This window comes from Micromys minutus, assembly GCF_963924665.1.
Source record: "Micromys minutus genome assembly, chromosome: 33".
Taxonomy (NCBI): Eukaryota; Metazoa; Chordata; class Mammalia; order Rodentia; family Muridae; genus Micromys; species Micromys minutus.
In genome coordinates this window covers 19,108,192-19,129,392 of record NC_137968.1, presented here as the reverse complement: position 1 = coordinate 19,129,392, position 21,201 = coordinate 19,108,192, and the positions used below count along the sequence as shown (strand labels likewise).

Below are 21,201 nucleotides of genomic sequence, written 5' to 3'. Positions count from 1 at the left end.
TCTAATCCCTCAGTTAGCCTTGCAGTATAGGTCCCCGTAAAGGGCTTACTGAGAGTGACTTGGGTGCTGGCTCTGTATTTCGTGAGTCACACTTTCTCTAGCCTCAACACCCTGCAAGAGTGCCGAGCTGGCAGAAGCACATTCCCTTGGATGGCCAGATCCTTGGAGCATTGGGAGGGCAAGAAGCCCTTCTTTCTGATTTTGTGCCCTGTGTGATAATCACAACCAGATCATAATCAACGTGACAGCCATGGAGGAAATGAAGTTAAAAGCATTGTGCACTGCCAGTCCTAATAAGCTGACTCTCACACTCGGCAATCCAGCTGTCAGCCAATGTGAGGCCCATGGAGCTGGAAGGAAGTGTACCACAGGTTCAGGGGTAGCGACGTTTGTGGTCTGAGGTGATCAGTATGAGTTAACGCACAGGAGAGGGTTAACCTCAATTTTGCACTAAGACACATAAGAAAGGGAAAGAGGATTTTTTTTGAAAGGCAGAAAAATAAATAATATGTGTGAAAATGCAGAAGTAGAAACACATCTATTCAGTGATGTGATTTTTGTTTTTAAGTTCATTTACGTGATACTACACCCTATAATTAACGTTCAGAGAATATCACATATAAGACAACCGTTACAAGACAGTGTTCTCTGGACATGATAAGGATGCTGCACCCATGACCTCTCAACAACACGGTTGCCTGCACAAGACCACGCCAGCCAACATGCCAAGGATGAGGGAAAGTTAACAAGGTTGTCAACCCCCCACAGAGGTCCACATGGGCAGCATAACTAAACTCAGTACGTTCCGCATAGCTGTGTATACAGGTAGAAGAGCAATTGCAGACAAGTTCCTGAATCTGAGAAGGCATAATGGAGGGACAAGGGAGGAGAGGGAGGCATGGGAAAGAGAGAAACAATGTGCTCACATAGACAATGCTCAATTAAACAAACACGCCTCTGAGAAGTGAGCTGAGGCTTCTGGCCTTACCCTGTCACACAGTAGATATACTGTGATAAAAAGCTACGCTGTTTAGTTGGCCCAGTCTTGGGACACAGACAAAATTTAGTGAAAGGGGTAGAATTAATTTTATTCTTTATTTTAGAGACTGTCACCATGGTCACACTTTCTCCTTCTCTGGAAGAAGTAGCCCTGCTTACCTCGTTCTCCTGGGGTCCCCGGCACTCCTGCATTTCCTGGGAAACCTGGGGCACCTGGGGGTCCTTGTTCTCCAGGGGTTCCTGGTGAGCCTGGTCTCCCGGGCTCCCCAGGAGGGCCCTGGATGGTCCGGATAGATGAGGACAGGCTGGGGATCTGGTTGAGGATGGCTGTGTACCTGGTCATGTGACCTGAGCAACAAGAGACAAACTGTCACCCAGATAGAGGGGAAGCCGGAGTGTCATTCCTCACACCGTCACACGATTAAAGGGAACTGGAGTGTCATACTTTGAACCTCCAAACAGCTCCGTCTGAGGTCCACTGAGGACACGGCACACCCTTTTGAGATAGGCTCGTGTATAACTTAGCACTTTTGCATTTTTCTTCTGGATGATGTTAACAACTGGGCTACATTCAAGTCCCATCTCATGTGTTAGGAATTCCATAGTTCACGTCAATGTTGCAATAAACACCACTGAACAGAAGTCATAAATTTTACACTCACCCTAACATTTACCTGACCCCTGACCCCTCACCCTGCTGCCTTTCTCTGTAGCAGTTCCCCTCCACGTTACTTACTTGACTTTGTTCCAACCCACGAAGCCTGCCCCACCCTCTTGCTCTGAAACCCTCTGACAGGCCTGTCTCCGCTCAACTCTGGTTGCCAAGATGGTTTTTCAAGAACCTTTGCCTGTGTTCCAGCTGCAGGCTGCCCCTGTCCTAGGCTTAAACAATAGTAATAACAACAAAATCCTGTTGCCCTCTCATAACCCCTTAACTCAGTTATGTTTGGAAGAACAGATTTTAACCATTATAACGCCCCAATACCAAAATACTTCATTTTCCATCATCTTTGAAGGTGACATTTCCCCCACAGGTGACCACCATTCATCTCCATTTACTGTTCAGGTGTATAGAGTCACCCACCTTTTTGTGGCTTTGGGGGTTTGTTTCTGAGATAAGGGGGTCTCACTAGGCTTGTAGGCATGCATCACTATGTATGGTGCTGGGGACCAAACCCACACCCTCACACATAAGGCTTCACCAACTGGGCTCCCCCTCGGAACAGTTATTTCCTTCTAAATACTTAAGTCTAAATGGAAGCATTAATCAAACTGTAGGGAGCACATGGAAACACATCCAGTGCATCATTTCCTTAAGCGGTTCAACCACCGGGCACGTCCTCCGCTGCTTGGGCAGGTGAGGCCTCTGCCTCTCCCACTTCCTTCTTTGACAGAAGCTGTCGTTCATCACATCCATGGCTGTCGTTGCTCCCCTGTCTCCGTTTCCTACATACCTCTTCTCGGTATAATTCTGTGGTCGGCTTAGAATGAGACCCGGCTGACTCAAGTTGTGTGGAAGGATCGCACACCCGGAATGTGGGTCAGGGTGGGAGCTTGTGTGTCAGGGGAAGGCAGAGCTCTGATTAAGGAGACAGCCAAGGTGCTGCTGCAGAGGCCACCGTCCCCTCCTGAGAGAACCTCTTGTCATGACCTCTCCACCCCTAGAAGTCATTCATCAGAGTCTGGGAATTTCGAAGGAAGGGAAAACTCTTGTACTGGACCCCAACATTTAGAGCATGTGTTAAAAAGTCACATGTGATCTGAGATTCTTGTTCTATAGTAAACCAGGGCAGCAAATACTGTGGATTCTTCTTGCTGTGTGTGGGGTCCTGTGAGGATCCATCTCAGTGTGATTTAATTCCAGCTTTGTCTTCTCATTTGTGTTGCCCACTTGAGATACAAACAAAGCCTCTGAAATAATGAGGAGCTTATATAAGCTTCGGTGCATCATGCTCTAAGTCACTGAAGTCCAATTTCCCTTGTAGAAGGTATTGGTTTTGGAGATTTTACTTTGTCACTAATTGTGACTATTGTGTTTCATTGGTGAATGTTTTCTTCCACATGCACACTTGCTGTGCACACCACAGAATTGGATAGAGACCCAGCCCACGGAGGGAGACAACTGTGTTTGATGATGGTGTCTTTATCCTCTTTCTGGTCTGATGTTGTCGCCAGGGTGAAAACCCACACCTCTCCATCCGTACCTCCCTAGGGCAGGACCTGGGTTTATCCCACAGGAACAGGTGGAATTCTAAATCTTGCCAACAGACCTTCTTGGCACTTGTTGGGCCCTACTGGCTGGAATCCCAAACTGCTCTGGGTTAAAGTAAACACAACCCGGAGGCAGATAAGAAAACTACTCAGAAAATGTCATCCCTGGGGGAAAAGGTTGATATCGCTGTGGGGAGGGGTGGGCATTAGAGCGTGGCTAGAGTTGGGTAGGCCTGAGAGAAATTGATGTTTTTACTTGGCCTCAAATAGTCTGGAACTAAGCGTATTCATGGCAAAGAGAAGGGCCCACCCTAGGTAACCTTGTGGTTAGGTTTCTGAGGTAAAATACATAAAATAAGTACGCATGTGTACAAAATGGGTGAGCACAGGGACCTGTTGTTCAAGTAAGTGCTGTTGACATGTTCAGGGTTGGAAATAAAGAACTGACATAATGTTGCAGCAAGTGTGTCCTGGTATGATTTTGGGAATGATGCCCAACTGTCATATCCGATGTCACAATAACTCTATGTGTGTGTATGTGTGTATATGTTGGCATAAAGCCTAAGGAAAAGGAAGGGCCTTAGGCCAACCAGAGGCACTGGCTATAAACTGGGTAAGAAAGGAAAAGTGATTAAGATCTGTGAGCCATAGAAACATGCACCATGGTCATTTTGATTCTGACCCAATCTAGGAGTCTTCAAATGCTTAACATTTGAGAAAGAACCCACTTGATGGGGGAAGGAGAAGTGGATGATCATGGCAGTTAATTAAATATGTATATACAAATCAGTGCTTCTTGAACTGAGGACATGGAAGTCAGGCTCCTGTGCCGTCCTTGTAAAACTCTGGAGCTTTTTGTAGAACATCTGTTGGGCTGGTAGGTAGTTCAGGGGTTCATCTGTAGAGCTATGTGCACAAAGCAATCGGGAGCATTGGAGGGGCCTTTCTTGGTCTCTCTGGTCCTGGAAAGAGAAGCAGCCACTGGACAGGAATGAGACAGGGTCTGGGTGACCGGCACTGAACTCACTCTGAATGAGCTGCTCGCATACTTGACGTGCCACTGCCCTCACCATGGCTTGAGACTGCAGGTCTCCCTGGAGAGGAAGGAAGCACAGGCCTCAGACATGGCCATACAGCAGGGACACAGTCTGACCCATTGCTCCCAGCAAGACTCTAGGCTCCTAGCAACAGGGAGGGCTGATGCAAAACACAAGTCACACCTAGGATTTAAGGCTCCTGAAAGCCTTTGGTTATTAGATTCATGAGATTTTGGTCCCAGATTCTAAATACAAATAAGTAGTTTTTGGTCTCAGATTCTAAATTGTATATACATATATGCTCCTGCATGCATGCATATATATATATATATATATATATATATATATATTTATATATATTCTAAAATTTATATATATATATAATAAACAATATCTAAACATATGCATACATATCTAATGCCTTCTTATGGGATGGTTCATTTAATAACAACTCATAGAGAAACTGCTAAGCCCATGTTAGAGCTAATCAGCTTTAAACATATTGCCTAGGTGGTCCCAGAAATAACCTGTTGAACCCGAGACCAGCATTGGTTCTACCACAGCCTAGAACATACTAGGAACCTCTCGGCTTCTACAGAAAGTCAGTGGGCACCAAATTTCAGGTGATTTCAATGTCAAGGCCTGTTCCTTGATTCTATCCAACCACTGTCTTCCTCCCTGCCAATACTATGTCCTCGGGGAAATAAGAGTCCCATGCCACTGGCTGGAACTCGTATAAAGCCATCCACATCCATTACGACCGTCTTCCACATCTGGTTCGCTGCTGACATCTCAGTTCCTCTTTATGAGTTTAAGGAATTCCTTAAGGAATGAAGTCCAAGATCAAGGAGCTGGAAAACAGCTGCTACACAACTAGGAATCCTCTCCTGACCTCCAACCCACCCACATGCCTTCCCTGTGAATGTGCTTCTGAGTGAAAGCCTACTGGATCGGCAATGAATACCACAGGTGGTCAAGACCATTCCTCCTGAGGTTTAGGCAAGGGCTATGTGCAACCACCTACAGCCGGAAGTACCTTTAGACGACTTACCCGTTCGCCTCTCTCTCCCTTTGCTCCGGGGACACCCTGTAAAAGTGAAGAATAAATTTCAGGTTATTTAGGATGCTGCACTCAATGGCAAGTCATGAGTGCACACGTTTTCCTGGATGACAGCGGCATTTCTACCAAACGTGGGTGAAAACAGGCAATGGAAATAAAGCAGGGAACAACCTGTGGAGTCCCACCGTGCACAACAGCTTATCTACATACTTCACTCCGCTGTGTCTCTCATGCAGAGAAATGTGGCATTCGAATGGTATAGCGGTACATGGTACATTAGAATCGTATAGCCGTATGCAGTATATTAGAATGGTATAGCCGTATGTGGTATATTAGAATGGTATGGTGGTACATGGTATATTAGAATGGTATAGCTGTATGCAGTACATTAGAATGGTATGGCGGTACGTGGTATATTAGAATGGTATAGCGGTATGCAGTACATTAGAATGGTATGGCGGTACGTGGTATATTAGAATGGTATAGCGGTATGCAGTACATTAGAATGGTATAGCCATATGCAGTACATTAGAATGGTATGGCGGTACATGGTATATTCAAATGGTATAGCGGTACGCGGTACATTAGAATGGTATATCTGTATGCAGTATATTAGAATGGTATAGCGGTACGCGGTACATTAGAATGGTATAGCCGTATGTGGTACATTAGAATGGTATAGCGGTACGCGGTACATTAGAATGGTATATCTGTATGCAGTATATTAGAACGGTGTGGTGGTGCACCTGAGTAACCCACATTTCTACCATTTCTTCAGAGTTTCCTATGCCGAACACCACACAGTGGGCTGAACTCTACAGACTGCTTCATAGTGACTCCACAAACAACTTCTAAAAAGATTTTTTTGTATAAAAGTTTTAGAAAAGCATATCTAACTCCACTGAACCTAGCAGTTAAAGGGAGAGATGCATCCATTAATCCCCAAGGCCTCCCTCTCCATGGCATCCCTAGGCTCCTGCAGGCATGCATTCTCAGCCGAATTCTTATTTAAAACCATGGCTTTGCTACTTTTGACAATAAGAAAATTTACTGTTATTGTAAAATATTTATTGAGAGATACAATGTTTCCAGTGTTTCTGCTTAAAGGGGAAACAGATGTCCTCAGAAGGCAGTCATAGGTCTGTGTGAGCTCCCAGGCAGTATGGCTGTGACCTCTCTGTAACCACTCCAAGAGGTGTGAATATCGTTGCCTGTTCTTAGTTCAGTCTCAACAGGTCCCAAAGCAAATGCCATCTGAAGTCCAAACTCTGTTTTGCTAAGTTACTCAAGTCCAAAACTCTTGATTCACTTCATAGGGTCCAGGGAAACAGAATGCTATGCCCCGTAGTGTTTGTGGATGTTGGCAGTGGAAAGGATTCTTCCCCAGTTGATTTCAAGATACATACACATGGTCATAGGTGTAGTGCATGAGAGAGAAGAAACCAGCAGTGACCTCTCCTGATTAGACAGCAACAGTCCACCATTTCTGCTTTCTCTTTCCATTAGAGAAATTGTACTACACACACACACACACACACACACATACAGAGAGAGAGAGAGAGAGAGATGCATGCATGCACACACACATGTACATGCATGCACACACACACACACACAGAGAGATGCATGCATGCATGCACACACACACACACACACACAGAGAGAGAGAGAGAGAGAGAGAGAGAGAGAGAGAGAGATGCATGCATGCACACACACACACACACAGAGAGAGAGAGAGAGAGAGAGAGATGCATGCATGCACACACACACACACACACACACACACAGAGAGAGAGAGAGAGAGAGAGATGCATGCATGCACACACACACACACACACACACACAGAGAGATGCATGCATGCACACACACACACACACACACACACACACATGCACACACAGAGAGAGAGATGCAAGCATGCACACATGCACACACGTACATTTATGCACACCACTTCTTTTAAAGCCTACATTTCTTCTCATATCCTCCTATGTTTAGCACCTCCCACCAGGGTACTTGCAACATCCAGATCTCCCTTCCAGGGTACCATGGCCACAGCACTGGTCTCCTTACCCAGAAACCACCAGCACACAACTGAGGCAACCCACTGACTTGACTGGAAGTAGCATGTTTGTCCTTCTAAATCATGTAGTGGTGCTTAAATATGTGACAAATTCTCAGTCTTAAGTAAGTAAGTAAATAAATATTTTATACTTTGGTTCCAAACTCCACATCTCTTGTTCTGGAAATTTCTACCTTCTCCTTCTTACAGGCCCAGTGTGTTATAGACAGGGACAACTGATCCGTGAGAAAAGTATTAACTGCAGATCTTTATGTATCCTCAGCAGGGATATTGTAATATAGTGCTCAGCTTGAGAATTGACTCTCCAACACTAAATCTTTATCATTGTATGTGTTTAATGGGTCAATCCCTGGATCTCATGGAGAGGTTTCTAAAAACTACCATATACCTTTTCTTCTTAAATCCCTGAGACTGACGACACAGACCCTTGCATAAAGTTGTCATTCAAACATTTGCCTATGTCTAATATTAAATCAAATTCTGGGCCAGCCATTTATTTCCCTGAGTTTGCATTTCCTTTTATCCTGCCCCCCCAAAACAATGATAAAATAATAACTATATTTTTGACAATAACTATAAATTTATCCTTTGGTGTGCCCTCAGATAATGTCCCAAGATTGCAGAGTAGATCTGTAATCTGCTAAGCACAAGAGAATCACTCTATGAAACACGCATGCAGCCCTGTATATCATCACAGAGTCCTGGCTATGCAGTGCCCACTTGAAAGTTTCTTCAGTGTTGTGTATGTTTGAGAATATGGGGACTGCAGAGATGGTTCAGCAGCTGACAGAGCGGAGGATCTGGGTTCTCACAGGGTGAATTAGTCACAATTCTAGCTCTAGGGAATACTATGCCCTCTTCTGGCCGCTGTAGGAACTGCACTCATGTGCACAAAGACACACACACACACACACACACACACACACACACACACAATTAAACATGAAACTTTAAAATATCTTCTTAAATAAGAAGAAGGAAGGGGAGGTGGGCACAAAGTCTCATCCCTAGCCAAGGAGTGACAATTGAGCCTCTGGGAGAGACAGACTTTTCTCTAAGAGTGTAGCCTCTGGTAAGTGGGCTGTACTCCAGTGGAAGCCTCCATACCCAACATATGTGAGCAGTAAAAACTGGACAGTTTGTTTTTTTTAAAAAGAAGACACAAAGTTGGGTGGGTGTGAAAGCAAGAATGAATCTGAGAAGAATCGAATGGGGTGTGAATGTGAACAAAACATATATAAAATTCTCCAAGGACTAATACAAATGAAATAAATAAATAAATCTAAGAAGAACAAATATTTTGGGGGAAATGTAAGACTTTGGCTTCTTTTTCCACATAAAGTCTTTGAGTTTCTTCCTAAGTGAGGGCCATTCAAAGAAGGGATCTCTAGAGAAGAAGGCTCACAGTGTATAATCTCATCACATGCTGATGGTTTGGAAATACGTGGACAAAGTTTGTACGAGGCTTCCAACTTCTATAAAGAAAGCAGCTCCTGATTGGCTTCTGAGTTCCACAGGCTGAGTCTGTGTCTAGCTAAGGGATTTCCATTTCCCCAGCTCCAGAGACCGCCTGCACCGTGGCAGGGGCTCAAACATACATGTGTAGAGAGAGTGGATGGCAGGGCTCGTCACAAACCTGCATTGTTAGCCACTCTCTTCTTTGCTCCAACTACCTGGACTGAAACGCAACAGAAGACAAACATTTAAAACACACTGTCCTGCATTGCTCCATTGCTAAGGGGTTAGAAAAAGTGCTGGTTCTTTTTTAAAAATTACCCACTTCCACAAGAGAAACTTGTTTGCAAAAACAAGGTTTCTACAACCCCCTTCCTCTCACACTCCTCTTCTCTCTGTATATACTAGCCTAAATTAATTTTATAAATAAATGCACAATCCACGCCCCTCTTCCTTGACACCTGGCATCTCTGATTTCAAGAGGACAAAAAACCCAGGGATGGTAATGTTCACTGAGAGGTCCTGGTGGGGACAAGTGTTACCTATGACACTACTGTTTAAAAAGGAAACAACTTTGGGGACATTAGATACAACCCAAAAACCAGCAGACAAAAGTAAATAACTGACATTTTAATATATTCAGAAATTGTACATTTTAATGCTGAATACTTTTAGTTTGCCTTGGCCAGATACTGGTCTGGGTATTTCATATGCACTCATCCAGTTAACCCTTCCCACAGCCTTCTAAGGTCGTTATTTTTCTCCCTCTAATACTCCTGCGAGATGAATTCACGCTGTCCTTATAACAACTGCATAAGATAGTCCCAGTTTAAGAATTAGGAAAACCATGCATGGAGAACTTTAAAAAATTGCCCAAGATCACACAGTAAGAAACATGAAAGAGCTGGAACTTAGGGTGAATTTGTGGACTCAGGTTCTGTTGCTTGACTGGAAGAGGATGCTGCTCAGAACAGCCCCAAGCCAGACTCTAATACAATAAAGGAAAAGGTTTTCTGATAAAGACAAACACAAGTGGGCATACTACACTCCCACACCCCTAATCTAGTGATTCAGAATGAAGTCGTTTTAAAATCGGTTTGAGCCAGGTACGGTGATTCACAGGCTTATAGTACTGAGGCAGGGGTATTGCCCTGACTTCAAGCCCAACCTGGGCTATACGGGGAGTTGTGTTAACAGACAAACAAAACCACAGAAAACCTCAGTCTAGTCTTCAATACTTTAATTTCAATATCAACATGTCTGTCCACATTTCCTTTGGTGCCATTTCTTATATTAGCATGTTTGAAAATATGTCATATTTAAAGAAAGAAATTAGAGACTGAACTTGGTAGGTGAGGGAACCAGACAGCATTTGCTACTAGCATTTTCTGATATAAAGAGATAAACGTGTTTAATTAGGCCCGAAACTCCCCCAGACTCAGTCTCATGAAGCTTGTTACTGAGTTGCTAAGAGACACACTAAGCAGTCTCAGTGAAAGCTCTTCTGAGGGAGACAGTACACACGGCAAGTAATGATGGTTGACTCCGAATTCACTGACATATTTCCTTTGATTTTTGCAAAGTATAAACAAAAAACAAAATAAAAATTCCTGGGCACATGAAGGCCCATTACTCCACCAAAGTATGCTTTGAGGGAAAACACACAGTTTCTGTAGATGGAGGCAGGAAAAATGGGCGTATTTTTCCTTTACTTTCAGGAACACATGAAATGTAAAGAAATACAGTAGCTACATTCATAGATTCCCAGACGTTTGGGGATGAAAGGGAGAGAATGATCTCATAGTCCAAAGCCCACATGTTGAAAATGCTTGTTACACAGACCAACCCTCAGCAGGCTTCAAGACTCTCCGTGTCCTGACCCCTACAGGAGACCCCTAATCTCTCTAAAGAGCAGCCCGAGAACACAAACGCCCTCTCCTCTCTCTTCCTCTCTTTCCCCGTCTCATCCCCCCTGTCCTTTTCTCTTCCCTGTCTTTCTTCCCATGGTAAAGAGGTTTGCAAGCACAGTGACTTCCTGGAGCTATCTTTTAGTCACAAGAGAAACATCAGGAGCCGGAAGAGGCAAAGCCTGGGATAGGGAGGGTTTATGGACAATGTGGGCTAGACGGTTGGGTTCAGTACTGTGGCTCATATAGATAAGAGCCCCACATAGGTTCAACGTATCTGAAAACTTTATACAGTGCTCTTTAAATAATGGGCTTACCTACTGAAAACATGGCCTCAGCAGTAAGAAGCCCCTTCACAAGCATCACCACGCACACAGCCCATGGCAGGAGTGTACTGTATTTAAGCCAGTGCCTAGCGAGGAATTAAGATGCCTGGCTGCAGCCGTGTTCATCTACCCATGGAGCCGGTGTAGAGGGTGCTGTAAAGGAGTAAGTATCCCTGGCATCTGCTGTAGGAAACACACTGCTGCTTTCTGCGGCGCAGTCTGTCTTGGTTCCTTTCCCTCATTTTCCTAGACAGATATCTGTGCGAAATCAATCAAGGCCTTAACAGCACAACAGGGCATCTGCTTTAATAATCACCCCAGCCTGGCATCTAGCAGGCATGTGGGAGCTGGCAGAGAGCAGCCTGCTTGGGGTGGGACTGCACGAGTCGGCTGTGGCATCCCTCCCAGCAGCATCTTCTGTTTCTAATAAAAGTGTCCCCGGCATTAGGCCTCTCTTGTGGCCACCAAATGCCTTTCTCTGCTGATAGATAATAAAACTAGCATTCGGTGACCTTTTTGTGGGGACTGCGGGGGTTTTAGTATTTAGAGTCTAATGCACATGCACGCTAGCCAGGTGGGTAGATGAGGAAGTGTCAACCTCATCAATAACTTCTGGGCTTACTCTGCCCCCTACACCACGTTTAAATTCTCCTGAGACTTTAGTGCCTGCTCCTTCTTCTGCCCCTTTTCATCCCACCTGCCCTGGCCAAGGACCATTCATGGCTTAAATTTCCATATCCTGGGTAAGAAATATGAGTCCTGGAGGGTACAGGTAAGAAAAGGGCCTCCTTCTCCTCCTGCACAGACAGGTTTGCCTACTCTACCTAGCCATGGTAAAGTAACACCTTTGTGCTTCCTGACTGTATTCAGGATGCTCCTAAGTCTTTGGTGCCCTAAGTGTTACCACGGCTCTGCTGGTTTGATTATGAGCATACACTACCTCTGAAACTTCTTTGGCACTGGCCTTTGCCCCCTAAGTCGGAAGGATGAATTCTGGAAGTCTGGTTCTCTAAACCACACTTTGAGGAGCACAGTGAAACATGAATGCTAGTCCAAGGGTAAACAGCAACAAGAGCAGCTGGGAACAGGGAGAAAGAGACACAACCCAGTCTCTGGCAGGAACGGTTGGTTCCCTGCCTTCCTTACGTGTTGAAACCCAGTCCCCAGAACTTGTCAATATGTCACTTTAAACAGACTAAAGAACTTTGCAAAGATTTAGCTAAGGACTTGGGATTTTCCTTAAGACAGGTTCTTAAAGGCAAGACTCTTTCCCACCCATGGAAGAGGCATGACCATGGAAATTGGGACCAAAGGACGACACATTAGTGGAACTGAGGGTGAATTCATACCCCTCTCTGCACCCTTCCGTCACACATCTCTGTCCACTTACTCTCGGGTCTGCAGCAAGACAGACTGCTCTACAGCACAGAGGCTTCGGCTCATGGGTTAACTCTGTTCAGCACAGATGCTGCCAAGTCTACAATCTTGCAAGTCACCAAAAACATGGAGAACGGCTTTGGTGAGAGTGCGACATGTCACGCATGCTCATTTTCATTGCACTGTGGTCTACGCTGTCTGCTTATGTGTGTTTGTGCTTTTCATATGTTCTGTGTGTGAACGGAAGGTGTAAAAATACATTCCTATTTTCTTTAACACTTTCACTTTCTACAGTTATATTTTTCCCTGTTGGGAAGGAGTGACTGCAGGATTCACAAGCATGATCGACATGTAGCTGCTGTTCCCAATCTTGACCGGGTTCACTTAGGCAAACACAGAACAAGCCGTGGGCACACATTTAAGCAAGACCATGGCCTACAGTCCAGGACTGTTTAACATTAGCTGTGGTATGTTCACAAGTTGATCTTAAGGCTCCAACCACTTTCCTGCACGGAATCCTAGCAAGTCCAATGATGAATAAACTCATTCTAAAATTGTTTTTGAAACAGAGTATCTCTGCGTAGCCCTGGCTATCCTGGAACTTGGTACAGAGACACGGCTGATGTAGACACACAGAGATCTGCCTGTCTGTGCATCCTAGTTGCTGGGATTCCGGTGAATACGACCATGCTTGGCATCTGATCCTCGGAGGTGCTGGTGAATTACAAACATATAAGTAAGTAATGACAGGACGTATATCCTGAGCAGCTGCCACTGAGTACTCACAGGTGGCCCCAGGGCTCCTTGTGGTCCCATGCTGCCAGTGATCCCGGGGACACCAGGGGCTCCAGGAATGCCCTAAAATAGATGCGAGAAATGGGACAAAGGTGAAGACTCAAAGATGCCATAAATCACATCCAACTTTCAAGCAGGGATAACGGTACATGCCCCAACAGCCTCCCTCCAATCACCAACGTTTTAGGAGTCACTGTTCGTTATTCTCCCAGTGACCACATGTAAGGCATCTTTTACATCTCCAAAGGATTGGTCAGGTATGGTTTTGTGAATTCCAAGTCTTATTTATAGGTAATAACAACTAAATGCACGGAGACAATCTTAAAAGACAATAAAGTACCAACAAACTGTTGTTACAAAATAACAACAAAAACTTGGCAGATGGAAAGGCCAGCAGGAGAAAATTTCTACTAAAACAAAAATGCTTTAAAGCAGAATGCATCCCAGAAGTTTCTAGAAATACTCACAATTGGTCCAGGTGGTCCTGGAGGCCCAGAGGAACCATCCTTCCCGGGAAATCCCTAGGGTAACGAAATTCTATGTCACACAGTGGTTGGTACATGTGTTTCAGGGGATGACCATCAAATTCCTTTTAACATCTAAGGGACAAATCCCGCCACCAGCTCCGGACTACCAAGAGCATGCGGTTGTTAAACTCCTGTAGGAATTGTTCTTGGCAAGTGTTTTATGTCTGCTGGCCCCAGTAAGTGACTCAGTGCACTGTGTTGTAGGTGTGAGAAACGCCAGCGTCTGTACTGCAATACCATCTCCTACTACCAGGACAAATTACTGTTTCACCATGAGGCGAAACCCCAGGTCCCATCCCAAGCCCGCCTGCCTGCCTGGCATCCTTGCTTTCTTTTCACCACCCCCTTTCTGACAACTCCCACCATTTTTGCTGTGGGCTCTCCTTCCTCTCCCGTGGCGCATAAAAATCTACTTATCAACACAAGAACTGTACACCTACGTCACCTCATGCGGCACAAAGCACGAACGATGCTGCGGGGAAATGAGCAAGTGTGGGAGGAAGCCCAGGAGACGGCACAGGGTAAGTGTCCGTGAGACCAGCAGGTCACCCAGGCCCTTTCTCAGTGCTCTCAAACCCCCACGGTGCCAACAAGTCTTAGCATATAAGGCAGCCGGGGAGGCGAACCCCTATTTTGGTTTGCCCTTTCTGCCTGGTGCATTGCTTGGCTTCACTTTGCAGCCTCCTCACAGGCCAGGCGGAGCCTCATGCCTGTACTGGCAAAGAAGGGGGCCGGGTCCAGCCTTGGCTCAGAAACATTTCCTGTGGGAGGTGCTCCTCTTTCTAGTCCCAGCAACTTGAGAGGCTGAGTGTAGAAGTGCGCTCCACCACAGAGGCTTCTTCCACCCACCCTTGCCGCTTGCGATGCTTGCAGACAAGCTGTAGCCATTACTAGACTTTATGTGATTGTCCTGTTCTGCAGGAGGGCACTTACATGTTTCCGTCATTATGGCTATTATCCGAGGCTGATCATAGGTACTGCTGTTGTCATTTTATAGCATTTCTGGTTTTCATGTTAGTAAAAACTATTGGAGTTAGAACTGGGCCTGACGGTACGCATCTGTAATCTCTGTACTCAGAGGCCAGGAGAGCATGAGGCTAGCCTGGGCTACACAGTGAGGCTTTACCTAAGGATAAGTCCTGATACAGACTAAGTTACATGTATTCTGTCTCTGTTTCTCTCTCTGTCTCTCTCGCTGTTTGTCTGTCTCTGTCTGTCTGTCTGTCTGTCTGTCTGTCTCTCTCTCTCTCTCTCTTTCTCTCTCAAACAACAAAAATTTATTCTGATGTAAGGGTAGTAAATAAACTTATTTTTAGTAATGTGTGATGGTTCATGCGTCTCTCAGTACTCAGAAGGCTGAGGCAAGGGAATTGCATGAAAGTTGGAGACCAGCTTGGATGCATGGTAAAATGAAGAAAATCCCGTGAGGCCTTGTCATGAGTGAATCGTCTCAAGTGGATTTTAAAGGTAGCGTTTCCCGAGAAAACGTACATAAACTGCTGTATGTGAGAGGTAATCAGCCTCTTCCTGCCCAACTGCCTCATTGTGCAAATGACAAAACTTGGAGGGAAGAAAGGACAGAGAAATCTCCATAAAGTTTTTAAAATCTGAATTTTACTGAAGTTTTATTTATGTGGATGTGAATGTCTGTGCTTAGGGGTATTTGCTCCATGTGTAGGGTGCCCTTGGAAGCCAGAGGAGGACATCTGGTTTCCTGGAGCTGCAGTGGCAGCCTGCACTGGGAAAGACTTATGATGCTCCGTCCCAGCTCTGATGGCCGCCTGGGTCTGGAGAGGAGCTTTCTTCAAACATGTGACCCTGAGAGGCTTCCCAGGATCCAGCTGATGGTCCCACACCCACTCACAAGAGGCAGAACTAAGCACACCCAGGGGTGTTAAAACAAAGCAACAAGAACAACATGGTGGTTTGGATAGGAATGGCTCCCATAGACTTGTGTGTTGAATGCTTGGATGTGGTGCTGTTAGGAGGTGTGGCTGCTACAGGAAGTGTGTCTCTGTGGGAGGCCATCTTTGAGGTCTCCTGTGCTCAGGCTTCTCCCAGTGTGCCACACAGTCTCCTACTGCTGCCTGTGGATCCAAATGTAGAGCTCTCAGTTCCTTCTCCCACGCCATGTCTACCTACCTGCTGCCGTGTTCCCAGCCATGACAATAATGGACTAAATCTCTAAAACTCCAAGCTAGCGCCAAATTAAATGCTTTTGTTTAAAACGGATGCCAGGGTCATGGTGTCTCTTCTCGGCAACAAAACCTAAACTAAGACAAACAAGGAGGAAGAGAAGACAAAGAGGAAGAGGAGGAGGAAGAGGAAGAGGAGGAAGCACATGAAGCACATAAAATTGGAAGAGAAAGCCTTTGGTCGATGCAGAGGAATTGGGGATAGGGGAGAAATTCCATCAAAATGCATCATGTAAGTGTATGAAATTCTCAATTAAAAAGTAAAATGTTAAAATTTGAAAATGCATTGTTTTTGTTTTTCAGCTGAAGTTTTCATGTGACAAAGACAGGCTCTGCGCACATATGAAAGCAGTTCTAACAGGATTCAATTTGTTCATGCCCTTCAATGCCATTTCAGACCAGAGGAGGAGAAGCATCCTGGGTCAGAACAGTGCCGAGCCTTCCATGCCTCAGATCCGACGGTGCCCAGAAGGAAAATGTTCCTCATTCAACAGAAAGGAGCTTATTCAAAAGGAGAACTGAGCCATAACATACTTTCCTAGAGGACAACATTCCTAAATAAATAAAATTGCATTGTTCCCCAGAAGACTGGCAGGAAGTAATGCACTTACACCTAGCTCCGCACCCCAGGGGGAGGAGTATGCGTTCCGCTCTCTGCCGACAGAACTGCACTGTTGTGGACATGTTTGCATACACCTGATTGATAGACACATGTTCTGTCTGGGAGGGAACACAGTGAAATGTGGTTGTTAATCGGGAGCTTAGCTGGGTGTGGGATTAGTGAGAAAGATGCTTCTTAGTTCTGTGTCCTGTGCTTAGACAACGGGTTTAGGTGCTGCCATACTGACTCGTATGTTTAGAGCACAACGTATGTGTCATTCGGCATCCCATTTCTAACACTGTTGTAGTGCCCAGAACAGCACCGATGATGGGTCCAGGGATACTCTGCCCATTCGGCAAGTGAATCTTAACTCATTTCCATTTCACTACAGTCTTGAAGGGGGCAGTGTTTTAGAGGCAGACCTGCCTCCTTGTGTGGCTGATTTCTACCTGCGTTGATCTTGGAGGGAAATCTGAAAGAAGGCAGGGGAAGCAGGGAAATAGGACAGAGAGGCAAGCAGAAAAGTAGGCCATCTTAAGTCGGGTCTGTGTGAGCCCAGCTCAGCCTAAGACTGGACAGAGCCATACTGGTTAGCTATGGCTCAGGGGCTGACAGCCATTTGCTAGGATAGCTTTCTAGGGAAATGAACATTTGGCAGTGAGACAGAGCACAGTGCCAGCTGAAGCAGATCTGCTCAGTGCCAGTCGCACACAAGGCAGTAGAGCTCATCTCTCGTTTGAGCCAAAGGTCGAGACGTGACCACGGCGGGTCTTATTTTCTTTCACGGACTAAAACATTTGAACAAATGAACAGTTGAATGTTGGTTCTTAAGGCTCCTGTGAGATTCCTATTTTCTTTATGTGCCCCCTAAAATTTAAATATAAAATGGAAGAATGTTGCCACACACTCAGAGATACTGGCATGGGTGTGGCGTACTCGGCATTCTGTGAGCTCTACACTGGCAATGGAGAGAGTAAATTCAAATGTTTGTGAATTCTCAGACAATGAAACGATATCAGCACCCTGTGTGCTAATCCACAAGACAATTCTAAGAGGACACACAGGACGAGCTGGGGACACAGGGCAGCTTCCGCAGAAGAGCGAACATCTAGGTCACCACACTCAACAATGTTGAACTGCTGTGGTTTGCATGTGCCTCACAAAACACAAGCGCTAGAAACCTAATTCCCTTTGCAGCCTTCTTCAGAGGAAGGACCCATGAGGGACACTTACACCTTGAGGGCTCCGCTCCTGTGAATGACAAACATGCTCATCATGGAAGGGTCTGGCTGTACCACCAAGTTACCTTTCCTGCTCCCTCTGCCTCCCAGTTCAAGGTCTAAATCTATACATTCCTACGTTTCGCCTAAATAGCTTTTAAGAATATTTTTAGAGGATATTGAAGGTTAAATTGCAGGGTTTGTGTATTAAAATAACAAAACAAACAAACAAGACCACTTTGATGACTGAGGTGGTAGAAAGGTCTGTTTACCAAAACTGAACTGTCTATTCCTGCCCTGAACGATGACTTCCCAAGAGGAGGCAAAGTACATAGCCAAAATGGGCTTCATCACAGAACCTAAGAGCAGGAAACTAAAAACCCCAGAAGCTCCTCCTTTCTCCGATGTGCACAGATGCACCGTTATGCAAGGAAAGGCCTATGTTAGAGGCACGCTGTATGAATGCTCGCTTCCTACTTTACTAAGAAAGTAACCGAACTGGATGCCTGCCCCCAAAGTACGGGGTGTGACATCTTCATTATTAGAGACCTGCTACTTGAGAGTCTTCTTGGAAGATTTCCTCACTCATGAAAGTCCACAGCGATCTTTACTTTCCTCATTTTGTGGAAATAAAAAGCACAGCACTAGGGCCAGAGCAATGAGCTAACCTCCTGCCTCCGTCGCTGCCCCAGTCTGATCTCTGCCTCCTTTCCCCTACTCCCAGACATTCGGGTTCTCTCTCCTGAAAGATGGGGTGGCATTCCCTAGTGCTCATGGATATCCTAGAACTAAAGATGATAACACAAGACATCTGCAGATACTATATACTTTATGGAGTGACTTACTCCTTTTTAAAAATCAAAAGCCAAGCCCCAGTTGCATAAGGCATTGTCTCTGTAGCTGACTGTGCAAATGGTCTTCCGAGATCTTACAAAAACCTTCTAGAGTTGGACCCACAAAGAAGAAAATCCAGTTATTCTGGCTACCAGCTTTGTGGTAATAGCTTACTTTGCCTTTTCTGAGGAAGAAAGATGCCCATGGGGCTCATTATCATGAATCTAGAATTGCACAAAGTACTTTTTAGATGACTCTTTCATTACTGTCTAATATTCATGACTGAAATAAAAATCTATCCAAATAGTTGTCTCAAGTTCAATTTCTCAAGTACATTTGAGACCAAATCATTTTTGACGAAAGAGAACTTTCCACACAATATAGTCTTTATGTAGATCAAAACCACATAACTAAGAAGCATGCATCAAGCATTCTTTCATGGTAGAGTCCAAGTATTTTTTAAAATTCTTACACTTCCTTGACTTTTTGTATTTCCTCATCATCTTCTGAGAAATCTTAATTTACTAAGCACAGGCATTACAAAAGCCCTGACTCATTAGGCTGATATCAAAAACAGTGGATGCCAATAATGTGTCGTAAGGTCTCATCGTTGGAAATGGTTTGTACGAACGAGCCTCTACAACATTCCATATGGGGCCATATTGTGTCCTTGACTGACAGATGGTGAAGGAACATCCTGGTGACATAAAGTTGCCTGACCCACATCACACAGCCCGGATTTAAACTCAGGCATGGTTAGCAGTGAGGTATGCACCCTTCTCCACAGATGTTTTCATCAACAGGATCCAAGTGTGACGCACCCTCCATGACAGTTCATCCCTTACAGATACGGAAGGCCAGCAACTGCTACCCACGAGGGAGAGGGAACCTGAGTGCCCTGAGCTCCACATGGAAGAACTGTGTCCCCCAATCTCATCATCTATATATCTTCTTTTGGGGAAACTAAGTTGGAAGAGAGGCATAATTCTAAATTTTTCTTTTGGGTACTTGCCAGAAAATTGATCTTGGAGAAGACAGAACTCAGAAATAAGAAGAGGCTGCCTTTCTTTTTTTTTTTTTTTCCTTTTCTCTGCTATTTTAAATTCTTTTATTATCTATCTGATCTGTTAGCTATTTATCTATCTCTCATTTATCAGTAATCTATCCTCCCCTCTCATTATATATTTATCATGTCTGTACATCCCTATAACTTCTATGGTTTATTTTCTCCTTATATAATCTATCTCTTTCTGTCCCCGATTTGTCTCTATCTATGTATCTATCACCTATCTACCTACTGTTCTCTCTCTCTCTCTCTCTCTCTCTCTCTCTCTCTCTCTCTCTCTCTCTCTCTCTCTCCCTCTCCCTCTCCCTCTCCCTCTCCCTCTCCCCCCCTCTCTCCCATAGTCACCTACATAGTCTCTCTGCATAGTCACCTACCTGCCTTGCATCCCTACTCTATCTGATCTCTTTTAGGACCACCTGAATGTGTAGGGTGGAGACTGAGAAATCTATCATTTATCAGTGGAGTTTGAAGACCTCAAGAAAGGACCTGTACTCAGATAGTAAGAAAAGAGAAAGTAAGTGGGGGAAGGAGCGGAGGGGGTAGATTTATAGGAAAAAGAAGGAAAGGTACAGAATGTTTTAGTTGGAATAAGTTATATTGAAACCTGGATGCCAGACTGAATTAGCTTGTACCGTCACTTTCAGCATGTTAGCTGGCTTCCAAAGATGAGGCGGAAACTTACTCTGGGACGTCCAGTTAGACTTGCTTATGGCCTGGGGCCCAGTATAAAATTAGACTTGTCTCCAAGAGTCCAATATCCCCCTTTGGAAAAGCCAGGATAAGCTGGAAATGTCAGAAGAGGTTATATATTTTCTCTTCTTTATTATTTCTCAAAAATCTCCAGCCCTCTCAGTTAATTCAGTGGCGACACCGGCACCAGCTTTGTAAGAAGAGGTCACCCTTTTCCTAGGCTAACCACTGGGTGATGGTGTGAGGTTTGGGCTGTAAGGTTTTGCTTTCCCTAAGAGGAGGCAGAGAACTGGCGGACATTTGAATGGGGCTTTTTGCTCCAGTTGTCTGCACAGTGTCACGGCCATTTCTCCTACTGATAGCATCCTACAGCAGAATGGGGACACTCGTGACGTGTTTGCTCTCAGTGGTCTCTAAGTAGCCCCATGTCTACCACTGCCTAACCAGAGAGACTGGGGTGGAATATGTCATCTAAGGTGGGTCTCAACCTGTGTCTAACTGCTATTATCAAAACTTGATCCTGCTCAGTAACTCTTAGACCTTTATCCTCCCACCCCAGCCTTCAGATCATCTGACTAAATAGATTAGAGTCCCATAAGCAACTCTTCTTTAGCCAGCCCGTCTCCCTTCTTCCTCGGCTATCTCTAAAAGACTCACGGTTTACCCTGCCAGTGACAGCTGGTGTGAGATCCTATCCTGCCGTTGCCTCCTGAAGGCAGTCCACAGACTGCTTTCTTTACTAATGGAAGCCATTCCTGCTTTCATAATCTTCCCTGCAGATCTCTTCAAACTCGATTGGTACATGGCATGGCACAGG

The 21,201-nt window shown here is 45.1% G+C and overlaps 1 protein-coding gene across 2 annotated transcripts in view; it reads right to left on the bottom strand.

Annotated features, from left to right (window-relative positions):
* Positions 1-21,201, bottom strand: part of COL14A1 (collagen type XIV alpha 1 chain) — a gene marked incomplete at its 5' end in the record, with an annotated part of 113,635 nt that overhangs the window by 18,925 nt on the left and 73,509 nt on the right. For both annotated transcript variants that reach the window (XM_080909345.1, XM_080909344.1), the window contains 5 exons: positions 1,159-1,347; positions 4,238-4,304; positions 5,299-5,334; positions 13,243-13,314; positions 13,719-13,772. In XM_080909345.1, coding sequence (XP_080765471.1) covers positions 1,159-1,347; positions 4,238-4,304; positions 5,299-5,334; positions 13,243-13,314; positions 13,719-13,772 — 418 coding nt within the window. The remainder of the gene's footprint in view (positions 1-1,158; positions 1,348-4,237; positions 4,305-5,298; positions 5,335-13,242; positions 13,315-13,718; positions 13,773-21,201) is intronic.